The sequence below is a fragment of the Microtus ochrogaster genome, chromosome 10 (genome assembly GCF_000317375.1).
Source record: "Microtus ochrogaster isolate Prairie Vole_2 chromosome 10, MicOch1.0, whole genome shotgun sequence".
NCBI lineage: Eukaryota > Metazoa > Chordata > Mammalia > Rodentia > Cricetidae > Microtus > Microtus ochrogaster.
Genome location: NC_022016.1, coordinates 54,447,879 through 54,467,715, shown reverse-complemented (window position 1 = coordinate 54,467,715; position 19,837 = coordinate 54,447,879). Strand labels below are relative to the sequence as shown.

Below are 19,837 nucleotides of genomic sequence, written 5' to 3'. Positions count from 1 at the left end.
TTTTTTTTGGCCGTCCACCCATGCCTGTCGCCTAGTGGCATGCATTCCTCTGCCTCTCATCCCTCTGCTTCCTCTTTCTTCAGGGTCTCATGTACTCCAAGGCTGTCCTCAGACTTGCTACCTAACCCAATAATAACCTAGAACTCAGGCCCTCAGGCCTCCATCTCCCAAGTGCTGGGATCACAAGCCTGTGCCCTCATTCCCAGCTTTAGGGGGGTTCTTTCTGTTGTCTAGCCGTGGGCCACACTGGCTCTGACTTGGTTTTCTCACCTTGAAGAGTCCAAGACACTGTAATTATCAATATTTTGGTTTTATTTTAAAACGGTGAAAAGAAAAATAAATATATTTAAAGACTAAGAAAACAGTACTGGGAGTTTTGGAAAGGTAAAGCCAGAATGGAGACTAAGAAGATGGGAAGGAACAACCGAAGAGGAAAAAGTTAAGAAAATGGGAATGGGATTAAGTAGTAGGAAGAGTGGGGTGTCTTAGCTCCTGTGGTCTCGGACTGGTGGACCAGGGGCCTGGGATCTATACTCCCTGCAGTTTGCAAACCAGGCCCTCTCCAGTTCTGGCTGTGATGTCTGGGACCTCCTCCAGCCTCACCCATCTCTGGCTCCCAGGCCGGATGCGGCATTAGCGGATCTGTGTGTATGTGAATTAGCACCTGGTTCCCCTGACTGCACCCAAGGCTTCATCAGGTGTGGCCCCTAAGGCCTCTTCGTAGCTGTGGATCCCACCTAGTGGCTGCCCGTCATTAATGCCCCATGTCCTCCATTCCCACACGGCCCCAGACGCCAAGCACAAAGCTCTCGATGTCACACTCGTTGGTGCCACGCACGATTCGAAAGTGGCCCCTCTCACCCCACCACGGGCCCCATGAGTTGGCAGCAGTCTGGAAGTGAAAAGGAGAGAGACATGAGGCCAGGGATGGGCCAGGGCCCAGGAGGGCAGGGGATGTGGGGCTCAGCTTTGCACCAGGGACTCACCCAGTATTTGATCCTCCTCCCGTCTGGCATCGTCTCCTCTCCCCACCTAGTGGCAAAGCAAGAGGGAGGGGGTGCTGATTGCACCAGGTCTCAGCACCAGAACAAAGCACCCCTCACCCACCCCTGTGGCTTCTGAAATCTGAATGCAGCGGGCACTTGAGTGTCCACCCCTCTTTGCCTAGCCTCCGTCACTCCGAGTTGGCCAGAGTCGGGACAAGTGGTAAACAACCCTTGAGGGTTTTCTTGGTTTTGTCTGTTTGGTTGGTTCGTTGTTGTTTCTGTTGTTGTTGTTTTGTTTTTTGAGACAAGGTCTCACATAACCCAGACTGGACCTGAAGTTGCTATGTAAAGACTAAACCCCGGTTCTTCTGCCACCGTCTCCCCAATGCTGGGATTAAGGTGTATTTCCCCACCCTTGCACTCTCACCTCTATTTCAAGGGGGCGCTGTTCACTGTTCCCAGACACCCTTCAGAGCTCCCCACTGTCCATGCACCCCTGCAACCACCCCTCCTCTCTGTGTCGGTTCTCTCTTTGGCAACAGGACGAGGGGAGGGGCAGCCTCAGCTCCGCAGAAAACACCAAGAGTTCCAAAGAATTCCCAGTGTAAAACCCTCTGCTCCTAGACCTGTGTGCGCACAGGAACCTCACCCTGTGATCTTTTTTTTTTTTTTTGGTGTTTCGAGACAGGGTTTCTCTGTAGCTTTGGTGCCCGTCCCGGAACTACCTCTTGTAGACCAGGCTGGCCTCGAACTCCCAGAGATCCGCCTATCTCTGCCTCCCGAGTGCTGGGATTAAAGGCGTGCGCCACCACCGCCCGGCTCACCCTGTGATCTTGACCGAGTGAGTCCCATGTCTGCGGTACTGCTCCGGCCTCCCCTGGCTTACAGGTGTGTGACTGTAGATGCCGCTCTGGTACAAGAAGAAATCCTCATGTACTTCCATGAGCGCTGTGGGTAGAGACAGGGAGGGCGCCTGGCCCATTAGTACAGGTTCTGATGCTGAGACACTGAGGCCTCATGTTAGAGACTGATTTTTCCAGGAGCTTCCTGCAAGGAAGGGGGAATGGACCCTCTTCCACTCCTGTTCCACTGCACCCGGCACCTAAAGCTGTAGGTCCTGTGCCCAGCCTCCCGCAGGAAGCTCCTGAATCAGGGACAGGCTAGGGGTGTTTACCTTGAACGGGGCCATTCTCCATTAACTCCTTCATGATCTCCTTCTCCTGGGGAAGGAGGTCCATCAAGGTAAGATTTAGCCAGCCAAACCCCTCAACTCTTGCTTCTGCCCCCTCCCCATGTTTATTTTAGACGTACATCGGAGCCCAGGCGGTAGGCAGGGGTGACCTGGTAGATGTCATTGGAATCAACCTGACTATTGGGGCAACGGGAAGTGGCCTGGCGCTTGCCCCGCCCCATGGCGCGACTGTGCATCATACAGCGAGGAGTGGTACTGGCTTCGTTCTGCTCACGGCCGGCGAATGGGTAACAGTTGTCAGACACCACCCTGAAGAAGGGAGCGAAGGCCGTGATGCCTGACACCCGAAAGCCCAGGCTCTTCAGGGTGCCTCGTCTTCTTCCAGCCCACAGACCCTTGTTGCATACCCTCGGCGCCGCAGGAACCACCAAGCGCCATCAAGACGCCCACCTCGGCAGCCCCGCTGGTGGTGGGTATCACAGGACAACAGGTTCTGCGGTGACAGGATGGGCGTCATGTGTCCCAGAGAATGGATGGAGACCCGGTCCGATGCAACAGCTAGTGGGAGAGGTAAAAGGTGCTGTCAGAGGCGGGGCTATGGCCCTCCTCTCTGGTACTAGCTCCCCCCCACCCAGACACACCTGCTGTCGAGAAAGCCCAGGAGCCTGCGCAGTTGCCCTGGTCCAGTGGCTCATGGATCAGGTTGGGCCACTTCTCAGAAGCCTCAAAGGCCGTGGGTAGTGCTTCCCCTTGGCCAGGCACCATCTGTAAGACAATAGTGATGACACTTGCTTCCTAGCATTCCTTGTTGTCTCTGGAGCCCAGGCTTTGGAGGACGCTGAAAGTCCAGAGCCTCCAGCAGTTGGTTCTGGAGCTGTCCTGGGGTGCGGGGAGGGAGCCAGTTACTTCCAACTTGACCTTGAGTGGGGTCCCCCAAACATCACACAGGGGTAATGAGGCCTACTCAGCAAATGAGTCACCAAGGCCAGCCAGCAGCAGGGACGCCTAGGCCAGGGCCACCAGCTCCTGCTCTCAGCTCCTGCCACTCTCTCTGTACCTTCTGGTGAGCCACACCCTCCTTCCTGCCACGGCAGTGGCCTTCAAGCCCCAAAGGACTGGAGCGGGAAGAAACAGTAAAGTCCCGTGATCAGGCAGGTCGCCAAGACAAACAGCAGAAAACAGCAAGCAGCCCCAGGGAGAAAGGCAGGGCCAGAGGCTGGTCACCCTGGCCTTGAGTAGAAGTCCCCGGCCTCTCTATGTCTTCTTTGAGGGACAGCACAAGCCCCACCCAAGCCTGCTGCACGAAGTCTTCCCCCCTCTTTGACTGGTGGGAAAACAGAAGCCCCCTCCTCCCTGGGGGCTTCACTGAGTCGGCATTTTTTTCCGAGAATTGTTGCTTTCTGGCCAGAGCTGGAAGACTGTCTGTCCCTCGTTTCCTAAAATACCAAGGTGACCCCTGACCCTTTGGGTCTTGACCCAGCTGTACTGGGACCAACAGCATTTTTCCCAGGCTGAGGAAGGCGGGAGGGGCTGCCACCAGAAGTAGGTTTAGAAGCTAACCATAACACTGCCAGAGAAGGCACCCATATGCCCAGGGACATACAGCCTCGTCCTAGGGGATAGCCCCTTGGCAGAGCAAGATAAGCCACATCATCATCCGTGATGTGCTAAGCCACATCATCCATGATGTGCTAAGCCACCGGGAGAAAGATGGTGAGGATGTGCACAAGGGCGGACTTACATAAATCTCATTCATATTCATGACGGAGGAAGATGGGCGGATTGTGCCCAGGCGGTAGCGAATGCCCTCGTCTAGGGTCATGCCCCAGAAGGCACTATGGTTCCCAGCCTGCCACCTGGAGGAGAGAAGGTAAAGAGAAGTAACAGACCTAGCAAGGCTAGAAGCCCCGGGGCTAACGCATGATGGCTACAAGGCACAGAGAAGGAAAATCCAGTGTGTGTGCGCCTAGCACAGTGACCGCGTCTAAGGATCATGTATGTGGACATGCATGTGCACGCCTGAGCCCACCAGTGCCGTGCCCAGAGCCTCTCACCCGTAGTTGCCCCGATTGATGGCATTAATCATGTCTGGGTCCACGAGACATGGGTCCTGGTCACACTCCCACTGCCCTTTCTCCTGGCAGGTGCTGATAAGAAAGAAAGACAGACAGAAAGGAAGAAATCATAAGTAGGTCTGGGGGCCCCTGAGGAAACTTGGAGGTTCACATGGGTGTGGAATTCTATACCAGAAACTATACTATAGTCAAGCCCCTGTTTTTTCGACAGGGATTCTCTGTGTAGTCCTGGCCATTCTGTAATTCATTCTGTAGACCAGGCTGGCCTCGAACTCACAGAGATCCACCTGCCTTTGCCCCCCGAGTGCTGGGATTAAAGGCGTGCGCCACCACCGTCTAGCAAGTTTACAGCTCTTCAGTTCATCCCCACTGCCCCGGATCTCAGTGCTCCTCAGCATCACCTGTATGGGGATGCAGCACAGGTTCTGTTGAATGTGGGTCAGAGTGAGTTCCAGCTCCTGTGACTTCCGTGACTTCCTGCATCTCAGACTCAAAACCTGGAGTCACCTTTGACCCCTCACGTCTGATCCAGCCACGCCTTAACACAAACTCAGGGTAAAGACTTTGCCTCAGTCTCTCCGCGGCCACCTCCGTCCCACCACCTTTCACCTAATCACTGCTGCTGTCTCCTTGTCCTGGCCTCTGGCCTCCACCCTACCCCACCCATGTCCCCAAAGTATATTTTTAAATTGGTGGCCACAGCCATCCTGTTAAGCCAGTCCTCTGTTACAATCCTCCACTGGCTTCACATTGTGGAATAAGAGCCAAAGTCCTTCACCGTGACAAAGCCTTATGTGATCTGTTTTTCCGTCCTGTCTGACCCTTACTGACCCAGACCTGGACTCCAGCCACAGTGGTTGTTCATACCTGCCAAACTCCTGCCCGGTGCCTTTGAGCTGCTCCTCCAACCACATCTTCCACGTCTCCCTCTCATTTTCTCCAATTCCTCGTTCAAATGTCACCTCTCAGAGAAGCTTTCTCTGGTCGTCCTATCTCCGCCCACTTCCTTGACTGACAGAGTCCCTTAGCCACCAACACCTAGTGTCCTACTGGTGTTTATACTGCTTTCCTTTTTCCTTGTTTTCTGGCAGCCTTGACCAGGTAGCTGGAGTTGGCCTTGAACTCACTGTGTGGCCCAAGAATGGTCTTGAACTTCTGATCCCCCCTGCCTCTGTACCACCCATGCCAACTTTTACGTGGCGCTGAGGATTGAACCTAGGGTTTCTTACCTGCTAGGCCAGCACTCTGCCAACTGACCCATATTCCCAGTCTACTTATCCCTGTCCCCTCACAGACTCTAGGGACACTTCAGGAGTTAGGAGAAAAGAAAAAAAACAAGAGCATGGTGAACATCCAGCGCGTACTGTTTTTATTGTCCTTAGGACTGAACCCAAGGCCTTATGGATGTTAAGTAAATGCTCTTCCCTGGGCCACACCCTTGGACCTCTTTGACTCTATTTTGAGACAGGGTGTCACTAAGTTATGCAGGCTGGCCTTGAATTTACTCCGGAGTTCTGGCTACCTTTGGACTTGGTATCCTCCTGCCTCAGCATCCAGCATGGCTGGAACTGTCAACCTGCATCCTAGCCAATATCTGTTGGGTCAATGAATGACTTGAGGTGGCACAGCCAAGTGGCAAAGAAAGTAGACGTTAGAGTTTAACTCCTGAGTTCCAACACTGCTAGCCTGTTTTGTGGCCTTGGAAAGGTTGCTTAAAAGCCCCACCCCCTCTATCTATCTTTCCTATCTATAAAGTGAGGACAATACACTTAGTGCCACTTTCCAGGGATTTCCAGGCCTCAGAAGGGCTTGACCCATTGTGGGCACTTTGGGCTATTGTTCATGCTTCAGAAACCCTGGACCCCCCTTCTCCTGCTCACGTCCAGCTGGCCACACCTCGAGATGCGTAATAGCATCTCAGATTAAAGCCACCCGGCCTTCCCCTGGTCTGCCCCTCCCACCGTCCTCATCTGAGAACATGGCACCCAGCTGTTGTCGAGCGCCAGGGTCAGTGGTGAACCTTCCATGTCCCCTGTCAGAGCATGCCAAAGACACACATCCTGAACCCACCTTCCTGCCCTTCCTCCTCTGCTGCCACCCCCACTCCAGGTCAACGCTCTCAGCCATCCCTGCCCCAGATGCTCTGAGGCCAGACAGATCCACGAGCAATGCTGGTTAGACTGGAGGTCTATAAGGAACTTTCTTTAGGCACGCAGACGCTGGGACACGGCTGAGCCTTCTCCAGTCTCTGCTGCTTGACGGTCCCACCAAGAAGGCCTTATCCTACCTCCTCCCTCCCCTAAGTGGTGCCTCCTCCCTCCCCCATGTATAGGTCCCTTGTTTGTCCTCTGCTCACGCCATCAGAGAGCCCCGAGCAGCCTTCCTTTCATCCGCGCTCCCCTCCCCACTCTAAGCCAGGATCCCCCTCATCCTCTCTCCCTGTAGCTTGTCATAACATTTGTGTGGTTTTTTTTTTCTTTTCCATGTCCTTCACTACGAAACTACAAGTTCCCATGGGTCCAGACTTGCGCCTGTCTCCTTCCAGCTGGCCCTCCTGGACCCAACACGGTGCCTACGACACAGTGGGTCTTCAGTAATTAGGCATCAGCTGGAGGCTTGAATTCTAGGCATTCTACGAAGCTTTTACAAGCTCATAACTCTGCTATTACAAGATTCTAAACAGCCTCCTTCCAGGCAACCCAGGGCACCCGCCTCCAATGCCACCTTATAAGGAGCCTCCAGGGGAGCCAAGCCCCAATATGGCTGGCTCTCTAGCCCTGGAGCCAGCGGGCGGTGCTCTAGAGAGCCGGAGGGACCTGTGGGGGTAGGGAGGTCCCTTCTTCTACCTTCTTCAACAGCTCTTGGGCCTTTCAGAAGCATCCCTGCTGGAGATGTCCAACCTGGAAGGTACACAGACAGTCTTCCACTCTCAAGTGGGATTCGGTCACCAGGACCTGTGTCCTGAAGGGGTCAGCCAATGCTTTCCTGTCCCCATCTCTTGAGCCCCAGGGCTGTTCAAGCAGGTCTAGACAAGACTGGTAGCAACAGGTCCCAGCATTCCAGAGGGGCCTGGGACAGCAGTGAAAACGTTAACCCCTTGGCAGCCACCCTATCAGAGCAGCAGAATTCTGCAGATACGCCCCACCCTTCTGAGCACACACACACCCTTCCCTCACCCAGACACCCGCCAACACCCACGCACACATGCACACAAGGTCCCCATTCCCACAGTGACCCTGGCACCCCTCACCAGTGAGGCAAAGGCAACAGCTAGGCGCAGTACATTCCAAAAAGTTTCCTTCTCCCTGGAGCCTCCCAGGCCAGGCAGAGGGAGGGACGGGGCAAACTCAGGGCAGCGGAGACCCCATGGTTTCCAGTAAGGCCTCCATGTTCCCCACCTGCTCTCCTTCCCAGCTCAGACCAAGGATAGGCTACCCATGACCCCTTCCTCCTGCTGCTAAGAACAGGGGTTTAAGGGTGGGGAGAGGGCACATTCCAGGGAAGGCCCTGCGGCAGGCCACTGGCTGGTGGCCAGCTCAGTCATCCCTGACCCTCATCCCACCCAGGACAGCGGATGCTGCATCAGAGGTTTCCTTCCTGGCGTCCCCTTCTCGGAGTCTCCCGTGACAGCAGGACAAGCTGGGAGGGAAGCCAGCCCAAACCAGGAGGGGTGGAGGGAAAAGTCCTGGCTTAGGTGTGGCACCCAGCCAGACCACCATGGCTGACCACTCCTAGGCTTGTGACTAGAATTCCATTATATGAGATGGTGTGGTCAGTTTGAAAGTTTCCATACCACGGACGTGGACACTGAGGCCACACCACAAAAAGGACATCCTCGGGAATGGGCGACAGGGTTTGGCACCCGGCCTGCTGGCCACGTGGTACTAAAAGTGAGGCCACCCCAGTCTCTCATACTCACCACCGATTGCAGTTGTCCCAGTAGGTTCCGAAGACCGGGTAGATGCGGCCCCCATGCATGCATCCTACAGGAGGGAGAGAAGTCCAGCTGAGATGACCGGGTCCTCAAGGCCAGGTTGCCCAACACCTGCCCAGCTCATCTTAATCATACGCCAATCCCAGCTCTCACTGACTCTAAGGACAAACTGTATCTTGGGATCTCTGCACACCCCCACACCAACTGCCATATTGGAGCAGTTCAGGAACTCCGGTTTGGACCCAATGTTTCACCTGGATGCCAGCCATGGCATTCCTGGTACCCTTTGTCACTCAAATGAGTTGGAACTTGCAGTTGGGGCATGGAAGGAGCTTGAGGAAAGAAACTGAAGCCCAGGGAAGGCAAGCAACTCCCTTAAGATAGCACAGCATTTTGCTACAGCAACTCAGACGTGGCTTCTCCTTAGCCGGAACCCCCCACCCCCTGCAGGCTGTGGGAAGGACTTTCCTGATTCTCCTCTTGGAGCAGGGTGGTGCAGGGAAAGATCAGGTTCAGGGGAAGCACACGTGCAGGCGAGGGCAGGAGCAGATTTAGTCACCCAATAGCATGGCCAATCTCAGAGGAGCAGAATCCTAACTAAGGTAAAAATCGCCTGGCTGAGACAACCTGGCCGCCCCTGTGTGCTCTATCAGCCCCAGGGTGAGTCAGCAGGCAGGGCAGCCGCCTTCCCTGTACTGACTAGGAGATAGGGCTCAAGCCTGCCTGCCCTGCCTGCCCTAGGGCCACCTCAGTCCTAACAGGATCTTCTCTTTCAGAGTTGCTTGAGCCAAGTAAGACCACAGGAGGGACTTCTAAAGGGGCAGGAAATAAATAGGGTGAGGATTTTTATTCCTACATTTTTCAAAGCCGGGAAATGTCCATTATCAGCCTTGTTCCTGAGCTTGCTGAGACTGCAGCTGACAAGGTGTCCACCCTCTTGGCTACCCGAGTGCCCACCTTGGACGGGAGGGAAGGGGGGTGGCACCCCGAGGCAGAAGTCCCAGAAGTCAGGGCAGCAGTCTGAGACGGTGCGGTTGCAGAAGAGGTCACAGTAACAGGTGGCTCCCAGGTAGGGCAAGGCACACTCGTCAGCTCGGCCACGACAGCACAAGTCCCGCTCTTGGCAGTACCGGCCACCAGCGTCCCGGATGCCCCGCAGGTGCAGTCCTGGCGCCAACTCCCTGCGCCAGCGGCTCCGTCTGGCTTCCAGGGCAGCCTGGCCAGCCAGCAGCAGCAACAGCAGCCCCAGCCGACATCCCCACATGGTGCCTCCTGGCCGGGATAAGGACAGAGGTCAGGGGACAGAGGTGTTGGGTTCTGGAGACTCCCTTACACACGTCAAGAGTGGGTCTCCCTACACGTGTCCTGGAACCTTCCCAGGAGGCTCAGCGAAGCGAAACGTCAGAACTTGATTCCCGAGTCCCGGGGAAAAACTCAGTACTGGGCGTCAATCTGCTCATGGGGACAGGGGACATGTGAGAAATGGGCCCCCTCCCTGACCCACCTAGGGACTGTCAAGGGCAAAGAAATGGAAACTGTGACGTTCCCAATACCCATTCTTTTCCCCTGTCCTTGGTCCCTCTACCCCTCTAACGTATTTGACTTCGATTCTTGGCTCTGTGTCTTCCTAGCCCCCCTCCAGCCACCTCCTGATGTGTCCTGTCATATCTTGGATCCTCTGCGCCCCTCTGACCCTCTCTTTTGTGCCTCCCCAACCTGAGTCCTGCTCACGCTGCGTGCCCCCTCCTCCCTGTTCCTTCTCTCTATGCCCTCTGCCCTCTGAACAGGGAGAGTCCCTACCTGGTAAGGGGTGTGGGCTGGACCCAGGCTGCCCTGCGCGCCTCCGCCTCCAAGCTCGAGACTGCCAGACCGAGTCAAGTGAGGAGCGCAGGGCGGGACGCTTTTTGTACCGCCCTGCCCGCAGCACCCGCCCCAAGCAGGGACTGCGGGAGGGCGGGGCCGCTGGTCGGCACCTGAAGTAGCCCGTAGCTCCCGACTAGGGTCTGGAAGGGAGGGCTGGTTAAGGACCGTGAGCACCTGTTGGTCTTCCCGGGGGGGGGGGTGTCTCTTGTCAGGGGAAGACTTTCCTTAAGGAGCAGGACTGCAACTCAGGAGAGAAAGGATTGTGGGCTGATACTGGGAAGGACTTTCCAGCCCATTTTAGGAGGCAGACAAGGTGTGCGAAGGGGAGCTAAGAAGCTACTGAGATCAGAGTCTAGGATTTGATAGGGACTGAGAGCTAGGGGCAAAATTCTCTAAGCCAACCCCCAGGCCCTTCCCGAGGAAAAATAGCCGCGCACATCCTTGTCCCAGTGACCCTGGGCTGGGGGCCACTCTGAGCCACGACAGCTCCCAGGAATGACAGGAATTTCCAGTGGATGATTCTGGAAACTGCCTAGGTTCAGGGCACTCCGAGCAGCTCCTCCCCAGGAGGTGGTGCGCCGCGGAGGCTGAGTGTACCCAGCCACCCCTTGTGGGGTCTACCCTCCCCAGTGTGGTGGGCACCTTGCCCAGCACCGCCTCCTCCGCCAGGCCCAAGGGCATCCTTCTTGGCACGGGGCGCCTTGAAGGGCCCCACATCAAGAGCCCTGGCAGCTGGGGCCCCCTGCAGAGCCCCCTTCCGTTTCTGGCCTAACCTTTGCCTTGCCCTCACACAATGGGGCTTCTGTCCCTTGAGGCCTTCCGGCTGTCACTTTGTGCCTCCCCATTGTGCAAGCTCCCTCTTCCAACAGGTTGGGCCCAGGGCCAGAGGACTCACTCGGTGGAGGAAGGACACCACACCTGGACAGTTGTCCCATCCTGCTCCGGGGCAAGCAGCAGTATCAAGATTCCCTTAGTGCTCCCGGGCAACTCTGTCCCCTCCCCTCAGCTGTCACCTCTGCGGAGGGTGAGAGAGCAGCACAAGGGGGTACTTGTGGCTGAATCACCCCCTGCTGCGGGGACATTGGTGCTGTGCCCTGATGTCTAGGGTACAGAAACACCCAACGCATGGACAGGACCTGAGAGGACAAAGCCTAAAAGATGAACCGAGGCTCAAGAGAATGGACTCGGGCTGGGATGTAGCTTCCTTGGGAAGAGTGCTCATTCAGCTTGCAGGAAGGCCCGGGTTCAAGCCCAGCAGCATATAAAAAGCACGAGGCTGGTGGGATGGCTCAGTGGGTAAAGGTGCTTGCCACCAAGTCTGATAGCCTGAGTTCAGCCCCCGGAATCTAGGCAGTGGAAGGAGATTCCACAAAGTTGCCGTCATACTTCTAATGCATAGAGACTGCCCACGCGAGCATGCATGGCAGCAAGGCTGTGTACGCATGCTTGTGCATGTTTGTGTGCCTGCACACACACACACACTAAATACTTGTTCTGTGGCACATGTCTGTATTCCCAGCACTCAGGAGGTGAGGCAGAAGGATCAGAAGTTCAGGTTTGTAGCCAGTTCAAGGCCACTCTGGAGATGGGGGCTGGAGGCACAAGCGAGCACAGACTTATCCAAGGTCACATAGCCGGAACACAGGCTCCCTAGTGCTCTGCCAACACTCTCTCCCCAGGCATCCTTAGTCACCATGACAGGTCTCAACACCCTGCTGGGTGGGAAGCCCCCTTTCCTGTTTGCTCTCCATCCATCTTACTGCAAGGCAGGTTCCGCAGAACCAGCGGACATCATGTCCCCTGGGAGGAGACTAGCTTCACCTGAACCCAGGCCTGGGTACCTACTTTCATGGGTCAGTCTCACAGTTCTGAGACTGGGAGCCACAGCATTGGGTCTATCTTTGCCCAAGAGTACCCCTTCCCTGTAAACTGCTGTATGACTGTGACGTGTGTGTGTGTGTGTGTGTGTGTGTGTGTGTGTGTGTGTGTGCGTGTCCCCTGCTGTATTCCTGTGTACCTGGATCTTTTGACTCTCTGCCAGTTCTTGTCTATCTGGGTCTACCAATTTACCTGCTTGCCTGCTATGCTCCTGTGTACTTGTGTCCCATAGCTGTGTGGACAGTGTGTGGCCCTGTGTCTATCCTGGGTCTGTCTGTCCGTGTGCCCAGTGTAAGCTGCTGCTGCTTAAGTGTGGTTGAAAGCCCCTTTGCTTGTGAACACCTGTCTGCTAGTGCCTGTGGATTAGCTGGGTCTGTCTGGAGTTTGGCTGTTTGGCTGTCTGTGTCCGTCTGTGCACAGGAGACAGGAACTTGGAGCAGGGAGGAGAGCAGACCGGATCTCCCCTCCACCCCTCACCCCTGTCATCACAGAGTTTGGCTCTGAGCCCACCTCAGTGGAATCTCATGACTCACTAGATTCCTTGGCTAAGAAGCAGAGGAAAAGGGCAGAGCCTGGGGGTGCCAGACACCCCACTTTCCTTTTCCAAGGAACCATCCACCCTCCTGACTCACTCTCTAAGTTTTGCTCAGAATGGAACCTTGTCCTAGAGACTGGGATAGGGCAGCGTGCAAGGGACACCAGCAAGGTCCCTTCTGTTGCCCTCTGGTCTTCCCAGGAGGCAGAGGGCCTGAGATTCTGTAGTGACTCTGTTCTCCTGCTCATGGGACCCTAAGTAGGCTGTCCCTCTCTGGGTCCTGGTTTTCTACCTATTACCACAACTTTCCAGAAGTTTTCTTGAACTTGCTTTTTTCTGCAGGAGAGGGGAAGCCACAGAGTGACAACATGTCTAAGGACCCACAGCAGAGGCCTGGCCTCCTTTGGTTTCCATAGAGACACCAAACTTCTCCCTACTGCTCCTGGAGTCCAGGGCCTATTCTCTAGAAGTTGAGCTGGGCAGCCATGCCCCACCAGGTCTCTGGACTTGAGCAGCCCAGACAGCACTCCGGCCAAGGCTAAGTAGGTTTCTCTACGCCCCTTGGTTACCTGGACAAGTCCAGGGCTTCAAGCAATGATGTTGGAGACCGAGTCATAGATCTGAGCCAGGTGCAGTGTCACAGAGTGCTGGCGTCTACTGTGGTGTGCTGAGCTTTCCTGAGGTGTGCTAATTGTCACAGCACACGGCTGTGTTTCTAATGCTCACCTGGAGTTCAGCTGGTAGAGTACTTGCCTCGTGAGCACAAAGTCCTGGGCTGGACTCCTAGCACTGTATAAACTGGTGGGTGGCACCTGCCATCAGGGTTTGGGATGGGGAGGTAGAGGATTGAGAGGTAGAGGAGGGAGGTTTAGGAATTCAAGATTGTCCTGAGCTACATAGTAAGTTTAGGGACAGCCTGGGCTACTTGAGACCATTTCAGAAGAAAAAAAAATATTCCTCAAGGCCTAGTGGCACACAGTAAGTGTAGTGGGACATGACAGTCCTGGGGATGACATACTGACCCAGAGGGACCACATTGTATCATGCCATGTCATACTAATTTTGGTGGCTGGCTTTTGTGTCAACTTGACATAAGCTAGAGTCATCCAAGAGAAGCCCAAAGCGAGAAAATGCCTCCGTAAGATCAGGCTGTAGGCAAGCGTGTAGAGCATTTTCTTAATTAGTGATTGATGGGGAGGGGCCGGCCCATTGTGGGTGGGGCCACCCCTTGGCTGGTGATCCTGGGCTGTATAAGAAATCAGGCTGAGCAAGCCATGGAGGAGCAAGCCAGTAAGCAGCACTCTTCCACGGCCTCTGGATCAGCTCCTGCCACCAGGCTCCTGCTACTGAGTTCCTGTCCTAACTGCCTTCTATGACAGTGACTGGGAAGCATAAGTGGAACAAACCGTTTCCTCCACAAGTTGCTTTTGGTCATGGTGTTTCATCACAGCAATAGAAACCATAGCTAAGAACACTTGCGTCAGGTTTTTTTTTTTTTTTTTGGTTTTTTCGAGACAGGGTTTCTCTGTGGCTTTGGAGCCTGTCCTGGACCTAGCTCTGTCGACCAGGCTGGTCTCGAACTCACAGAGATCCACCTGCCTCTGCCTCCCGAGTGCTGGGATTAAAGGCGTGGCCACCATCGCCCGGCTCAGGTTTTTTATATTATTATTATTCATTCAACGAGTATTTGTTGAACTCCAACTGTATATCAGGTTCTGCAGCAGGTAGGGAACATTGAGGATTGAGGTGCACAAACACAGGTCCCACTGTGAAATCCTGAAGGGGATGGGCAGATAGACACAGAGACAGTCAATAAGCAGGCCAGATGTCGCAAACACCAAGCAATGTGAAGCTCTGCATAAACCCTGGGGACCTGGAGTCAAACAGATCACTGTGATCTCAGAGGTCAGGCAGTGTCTGAGCTGACGTCTGCAGGAGGAGACTCTGGACACAGGCCTCGGGTGGGGACAGGTATTCCAGGATACCTGATGCTCAGGAGCAAAAGCCCGGAGGCTGCCCGCAGCTGAGTGTGCTGAAGCAGGAGGGCCACCATGGGCTGGGACAGATGAGCTGTGATGAGCCTGGCTGTGGAAAGGAGCTGGCATTGTCTGCTGTAACTGAGGAGACTTGAGTCTGAGCAAAGCCCAAGGTGATTGACGGCACACACCTGCAATCCTAGCACTGAGGAGGTAGAGGCAGGAGATTGACGGCACACACCTGCAATCCTAGCACTCGGGAGGTAGAGGCAGGAGGAATGACCCGGGCTACCTAGGGAGAACCCACCAACTAATATTAATTAATTAGTCTGGTTTAAACACATAGAGGTTCTCGCTGATGTTCAGTAGAGAACACACTGTCACGGGCCAAGCATAGATTCTAAAAGACAGCGTGGGAGGCAGTGGGGGAGCCCAGGCTCCTGGTGCTGAGGCTGGAATGAGCCAGTGGTAGCGGCAATCAGAAGTGGAGCCTGTTTGTGGCATATCGTGGAGATGAAATTGACCAGACTTGCTGCAGAGCGGGATGCCAGGGACTAGAGAGAGTGGAAACCAGGCCTGGCTGCCAAAGCCCTGCTCTCCTGCCTACTGAAGGGCGGAGCCCCCTTGAATCTGAGTGGGCTCATGATAGCCTCTAGGAAGGGAGCCAGGATGACCTGTGGGGACTCATAGCCAGGATCAGAAGGGAGAAAGCAACCCCAAGCCTTGGGTTCTCCCATAGAAGGGGCTGGCAGAGAAGCCTGCTACCCAGGGGTCCCAGCTATTTGTGAGGCTGAGGCAGGAGGAAAGAAGATTTGAACCCAGAGTTCAAGCAGGTTCAACATAGTGTGATAGCATCTCAGAACCTCTGTCCGGGAGGAGGGAGTGACCAGTGAGGTGTAGGAAACCCATATGTGTGGGTGTAGGGGGAGGGGGCATGCAGTCTGTTTATGGGAGGCCCTGGGTGCAGTTCCAGCACTGAGAAAGGAGAGAGATGAGTTGTGACCTGAAGCCAGATGGCCCTGGATTAGCGAACAAGGAAGTTGGAGCAAGTTGGCTGGGACAGACTTACTGAGGCAGGGTGTGTGTGTGTGTGTGTGACTAGGAGGGTACACCATCCCAGTGGATAGTAGGGCCAGTGACTTGGAGACCAGGAGCAGAGGCAATTTGTTGGCAAATTTTTATTGGACAGGAGCCAGAGAATTAGCACTGAATGGAAGGGCCTAGCAGGTCAAGCGAGGGTTTTGTCCAAATATGGGAGCTATAAAACCAAAACTGTGCTCCCATGCCTGTGATCCCAGCACTGGGGAGGTGGAAGTGGGAAGATCAAACTCTCAAGATCATCCTCAGCAGTAGATCACAAGTTCAGGGCCAACCTAGGCTCCATGAGACCTTGTCTCAAAATGAAATAAAATAAAACCATGTTCTGTGCTAATGGAGAAGGCCTAGAAGAAGGAATTGGAGAACGGAAGAAGGGTTTACCAAGAAGGGAAGAGTGAGTGTGTGTGCGTGTCTGTGTGTGTGTGTGTGTGTCTGTGTGTGTGTGTGGTGGGGATGGTGATAATTGGGAATCAAGCCCAGGGCCTCTTGCATGCTGGGACTCTGGCCACTCAGGATGAGTGGCTGAAGCCGTTGACCGTGGCTTTGAAGCGAAGTGACCCCAGTCTGTTGATAGCTAGCTATTCCACAGCATGCTATTCATCCTTCTCCCCAGGCACCAAGGATGCATCTCTCTCTCTCTCTCTCTCTCTCTCTCTCTCTCTCTCTCTCTCTCTCTCTCACATCGTTAACGCTGTTGGTAGATGAGAAAGTCAAACCTGAGAAAGACTTTTGAACTTGCCCAAGGCCACCCATAGGTCCAGGACAAAGAAGGGGCTGGGGTCCGTGCCCCAGGAACCCCAACCACACGGCCTCCGCAGCAGCCAATCTTCAAAGGATTAGACCGGCTCTCATGCTGAGGATTGGGTTGCCACTTGTGGGCAGAAGCCAGGAGATGCAGAGAGAGGAAAGACAGCCTTTTCTCTCTATCATAGGTCTGTGCCAGGAGTGTTAGAAACCCACTGAGCCCTTAGGGCCTCTGAGTGCTGTGCAAAGACACCATGTCCCCACCTTCAGTCACATCTAGACTGTTAGTTCTTCAGACCCTATGCCAGGAATTCTGGGATACTTGAAGGTGATGGCCCCCTCTCTTTTTCTTTGGTGGTAGCAGAGGTTGAACACAGGGTCGGTCTCCTGCATGCTAGATAAGTGCTCTCCACCAAGATGTACCTCTAGCCCTTTTTACTCCTTATACCGAGGCACAGCCTCACTAAGGTGCCTCGAACTAATGCTATAGCCAGAGCCAGCCTTGAACTTGTGATTCTCTTGTCTCGGCCTCCCAAGTATCCAGACTTATCAACAACTCAACTTGGTCCTACTCCTCCTTCTCTAATTATCCACTGCCCTCAGCTGGACTCGCTTTCGCTGCAGCACAAAGTCCAGCATCAGCAGCCTCATCCTTGCAGGCAAATCTCGGGGCTGATGCTTTCCAATGCCTGTTTACAGGAGCCCGTGGCTGAGGCTCCTTGGAGTTGGCACTATTCCAATGCCTGTTTACAGGAGCAGTTCCACATCTCACTTACATTTCCGGGAAATCTCCGTTGTCCCAGCCAGAAAGATCAACAAACATATGAGTCCCGATAAGTGTAAGGGCTCTTCCCGGGCCGAGGATGTGGGTTACACTTTCCCTTTTATCCCTAATCACAACCCATAAGCCCCCAGTGGCAGGGTGCGCTCCCTGAAGCATCTCTTTTCTTCTCTTTGGAGAAAACATCGCATGTGACCTGAAGGATTGAGGGCTCTCAGAAGGACACATCTCATCCTATCCCCTGACCTTATAGAATGTGACCTGAGTTGGGGAAAAGCCCTTGCAAGCTGGGTGTGGTGGTGCACACTTGGTAATTCTAGCCCTAGGGAGGTGGAGGCAGGGGAATCAGGAGTTCAAGCCTGGGGCTGCATGAAACCCTGTCTCAGAAAAGAGAAAAGAAAGAAAGGAGGGGAGAAAGGAAGAAGGCCCTACAGTTTTGTCATCTTAAATAGCCAAGCTGGTGGAATTTTAACAAGCCTGGGAAACTAACACAGCGGTTCCCACTTCAGAGATGGACGAGACCTTAGATCTTGTGTGTCAATTGAGATGTGCCAAAATCAAGGCCAAGTAAAGAACAGACCAGCACAAAGCAGCCCACTGGAAATAAACTGGTTCAGACACATCGAATCATCCCAAGGCCAGATGTTGAAGCCTGCACTCTGCACTCAGAAGGCTGAGGCAGGAGACCTTGAGTTAGTGGCCAATCTGCACAGCAGACTCTCAAGAGAAAAAGCACCTTGAAGCGGGGGTCCATGTACTCACTTACTCTGCAGTGACAGAGTATCATACAGATACTCCGGAGCCAGAGGAAGTCCTGTGCCTCAGTTTCTCCATGTGTAAATTCAGCGTCACCTTACTGAAAGGCTGTTACAGGAGCATATGGACTTTTAGCTTTAAGACGCGGTTGGCAATACTGACTTAGCACAAATGTAAAACAAGTGTCTACTGTTAGTACACTTATTCAAAGCGAAATAGCCAGGACCTCAGAAAAGTCCAACAGACTCCAGAGTGCTCCTGCTGAGCCCACCAGAGAAACAGCAGAAACTAGTATAGTCAGTGCTAACCTCCTGCGTCAACGCCCACTAAAACCAGATTACACCAGTCAAAACAGGATTAGAGCAGTCAGTCTGGGATCCTCGCATGCTGCTCACACCCACGCAGATCTCCCTGTGCTCTGTGCACATCAGCTTTCTGAACAGCCAGCAGCTCTGGCTCCCAGGGGTGGGCAGTGATGCCCAGGCGAAGAGGGGCGGAAGCTGCTTCGGAAGGTAGGCAGACAGACCCAGCAGTGTGATTGCTGCTAAGAGAAACACTCAGATTCCAATGTCTGCTCAAAGCTCCCATATCTGAACCCGACTTGACACAGCTAAACAAGAGACACGGGGTATGTGGGCCAGGATCCTGAGAGCTGGCTCAGCAGTGGAAGGTGCTTGTTCTCTAGCCTGACAGCCAGAGTTTGATCCCCGATTCCTGCAAGTTGTCCTCTGACCTCCACGTATGCGCTGTGGCACATGTGTGCTCCCCAACCCCCCCCACACACACACACTAACACACAGGATAAACAAGTAAATGTAAAAACCAAAAATAAAAGGAGCATAGTAGAGCCTGGGAACATCCGTGTTTCATGGAACTCGCAGGCACTGTGCAGAGGGGGACAGCCTCAAGTTCAGGAACTGAGTGGCAGTGGTGGCAGGCGGCAGGAGACAGTGGCAATGGTGGCAGGTGGTGGTGGAGCGGTGACAACGGTGGCAGGCTGTGGGCGGCGGCAGCTGAGAGGTTGAGGCTGAAGGTATTATACTCTTACAGACTTACTGACCAAAACAGTATAGAGACCTAGCCACCCCAGCAGTTCACGACTCTCCTACAAACCCCCATTGACACAATAACTCATGTTACTCTCTGCCTCCCGGTGAGGCAGCCGGTGTGGAGGGGCCTGGCCAGGTAGCAGCCACCTTTCTGTGGCTGCCATCAGACCCTGATAAAGTAGTGAGAGTTTCTAAATCCCCACATGGCTTCTTAGACATGGATGTGTCTGAGCAGAGAGACATATCGCCCAAAGTCTGGCTGCACATCTGAGCCCTCAGTACTGGCCTGTCTGTGTTACTGCTGTGCCTCAGTGGGACTGAGCAACTTGTCTCCCCTCTACCATCAATGCCTCACAAACCCAGATCTGAAGTGAAGCAGCTCCTCTGCCCTCATGGCTTAGAGAGCATGGACATCCAAGGGTTCATTAAGCTCAACTCTTGACTGCAATTGCAGGGGCTGGGAGGACAGGACCATGCTGAGCATCTCCCAGGGACACCGCAGCAGACTGAGCATTGCACACAGATGATCTCATTTCTCCCTCAATTCCTGCTGAGATCTTAGGTATGATCCTCCCCATTTCACAGACAGGAATGCTGAGTTCTAGACAGAAGACCTGTTCAGACACAGCTATTTGAGAAACAGGCTTTATCTCTGGAGCCTCTGGAGCAGAATGCAGGGGGGGGGGGGATGGAAGGGGACAGAGGTCAAGGGCTGGGTGCAGGAGCCCAGAATCAGCTTGCACATGAAAGGGTGGGAGCAATATGAGCCCAGGAAGGAACCGAAGGGAAACTCCCCACTGCTTCCTTGCACAGTGACTTTCAATTTTCCACCTGTGAGTGGGGGTTATTGTTCAAAAAGTATCTGTAAATGGGGCATGGAAACTCAGGCCTCCAATCCTAGTGCATGGATGGCTGAGATGGGAAGGGGTTCCTTGTTTTCAAGGCCAGTCTAAGCTACAGAATATCTCTC

General features: G+C 54.2%; 1 protein-coding gene across 2 annotated transcripts in view; it reads right to left on the bottom strand.

The window, feature by feature from the left end:
* Positions 1-314: 314 nt before the first annotated feature.
* The window catches only part of Tinagl1 (tubulointerstitial nephritis antigen like 1), a 34,495-nt gene continuing 14,972 nt past the window's right edge, over positions 315-19,837 (bottom strand). The window contains exons 1-12 of one of the 2 annotated variants that reach the window (XM_005353160.2): positions 9,988-10,054; positions 9,145-9,459; positions 8,173-8,236; positions 4,233-4,325; positions 3,920-4,034; positions 2,820-2,943; positions 2,586-2,736; positions 2,298-2,487; positions 2,161-2,206; positions 1,811-1,934; positions 987-1,032; positions 315-892 (exon numbers count right to left, since the gene is read on the bottom strand). In XM_005353160.2, coding sequence (XP_005353217.1) covers positions 755-892; positions 987-1,032; positions 1,811-1,934; positions 2,161-2,206; positions 2,298-2,487; positions 2,586-2,736; positions 2,820-2,943; positions 3,920-4,034; positions 4,233-4,325; positions 8,173-8,236; positions 9,145-9,451 — 1,398 coding nt within the window. In that variant the 5' untranslated portion in view covers positions 9,452-9,459; positions 9,988-10,054 and the 3' untranslated portion in view covers positions 315-754. Of the gene's footprint in view, positions 893-986; positions 1,033-1,810; positions 1,935-2,160; positions 2,207-2,297; positions 2,488-2,585; positions 2,737-2,819; positions 2,944-3,919; positions 4,035-4,232; positions 4,326-8,172; positions 8,237-9,144; positions 9,460-9,987; positions 10,055-19,837 lie in introns of those variants that run through there. The other variant, XM_026781794.1, reaches the window with a different exon arrangement.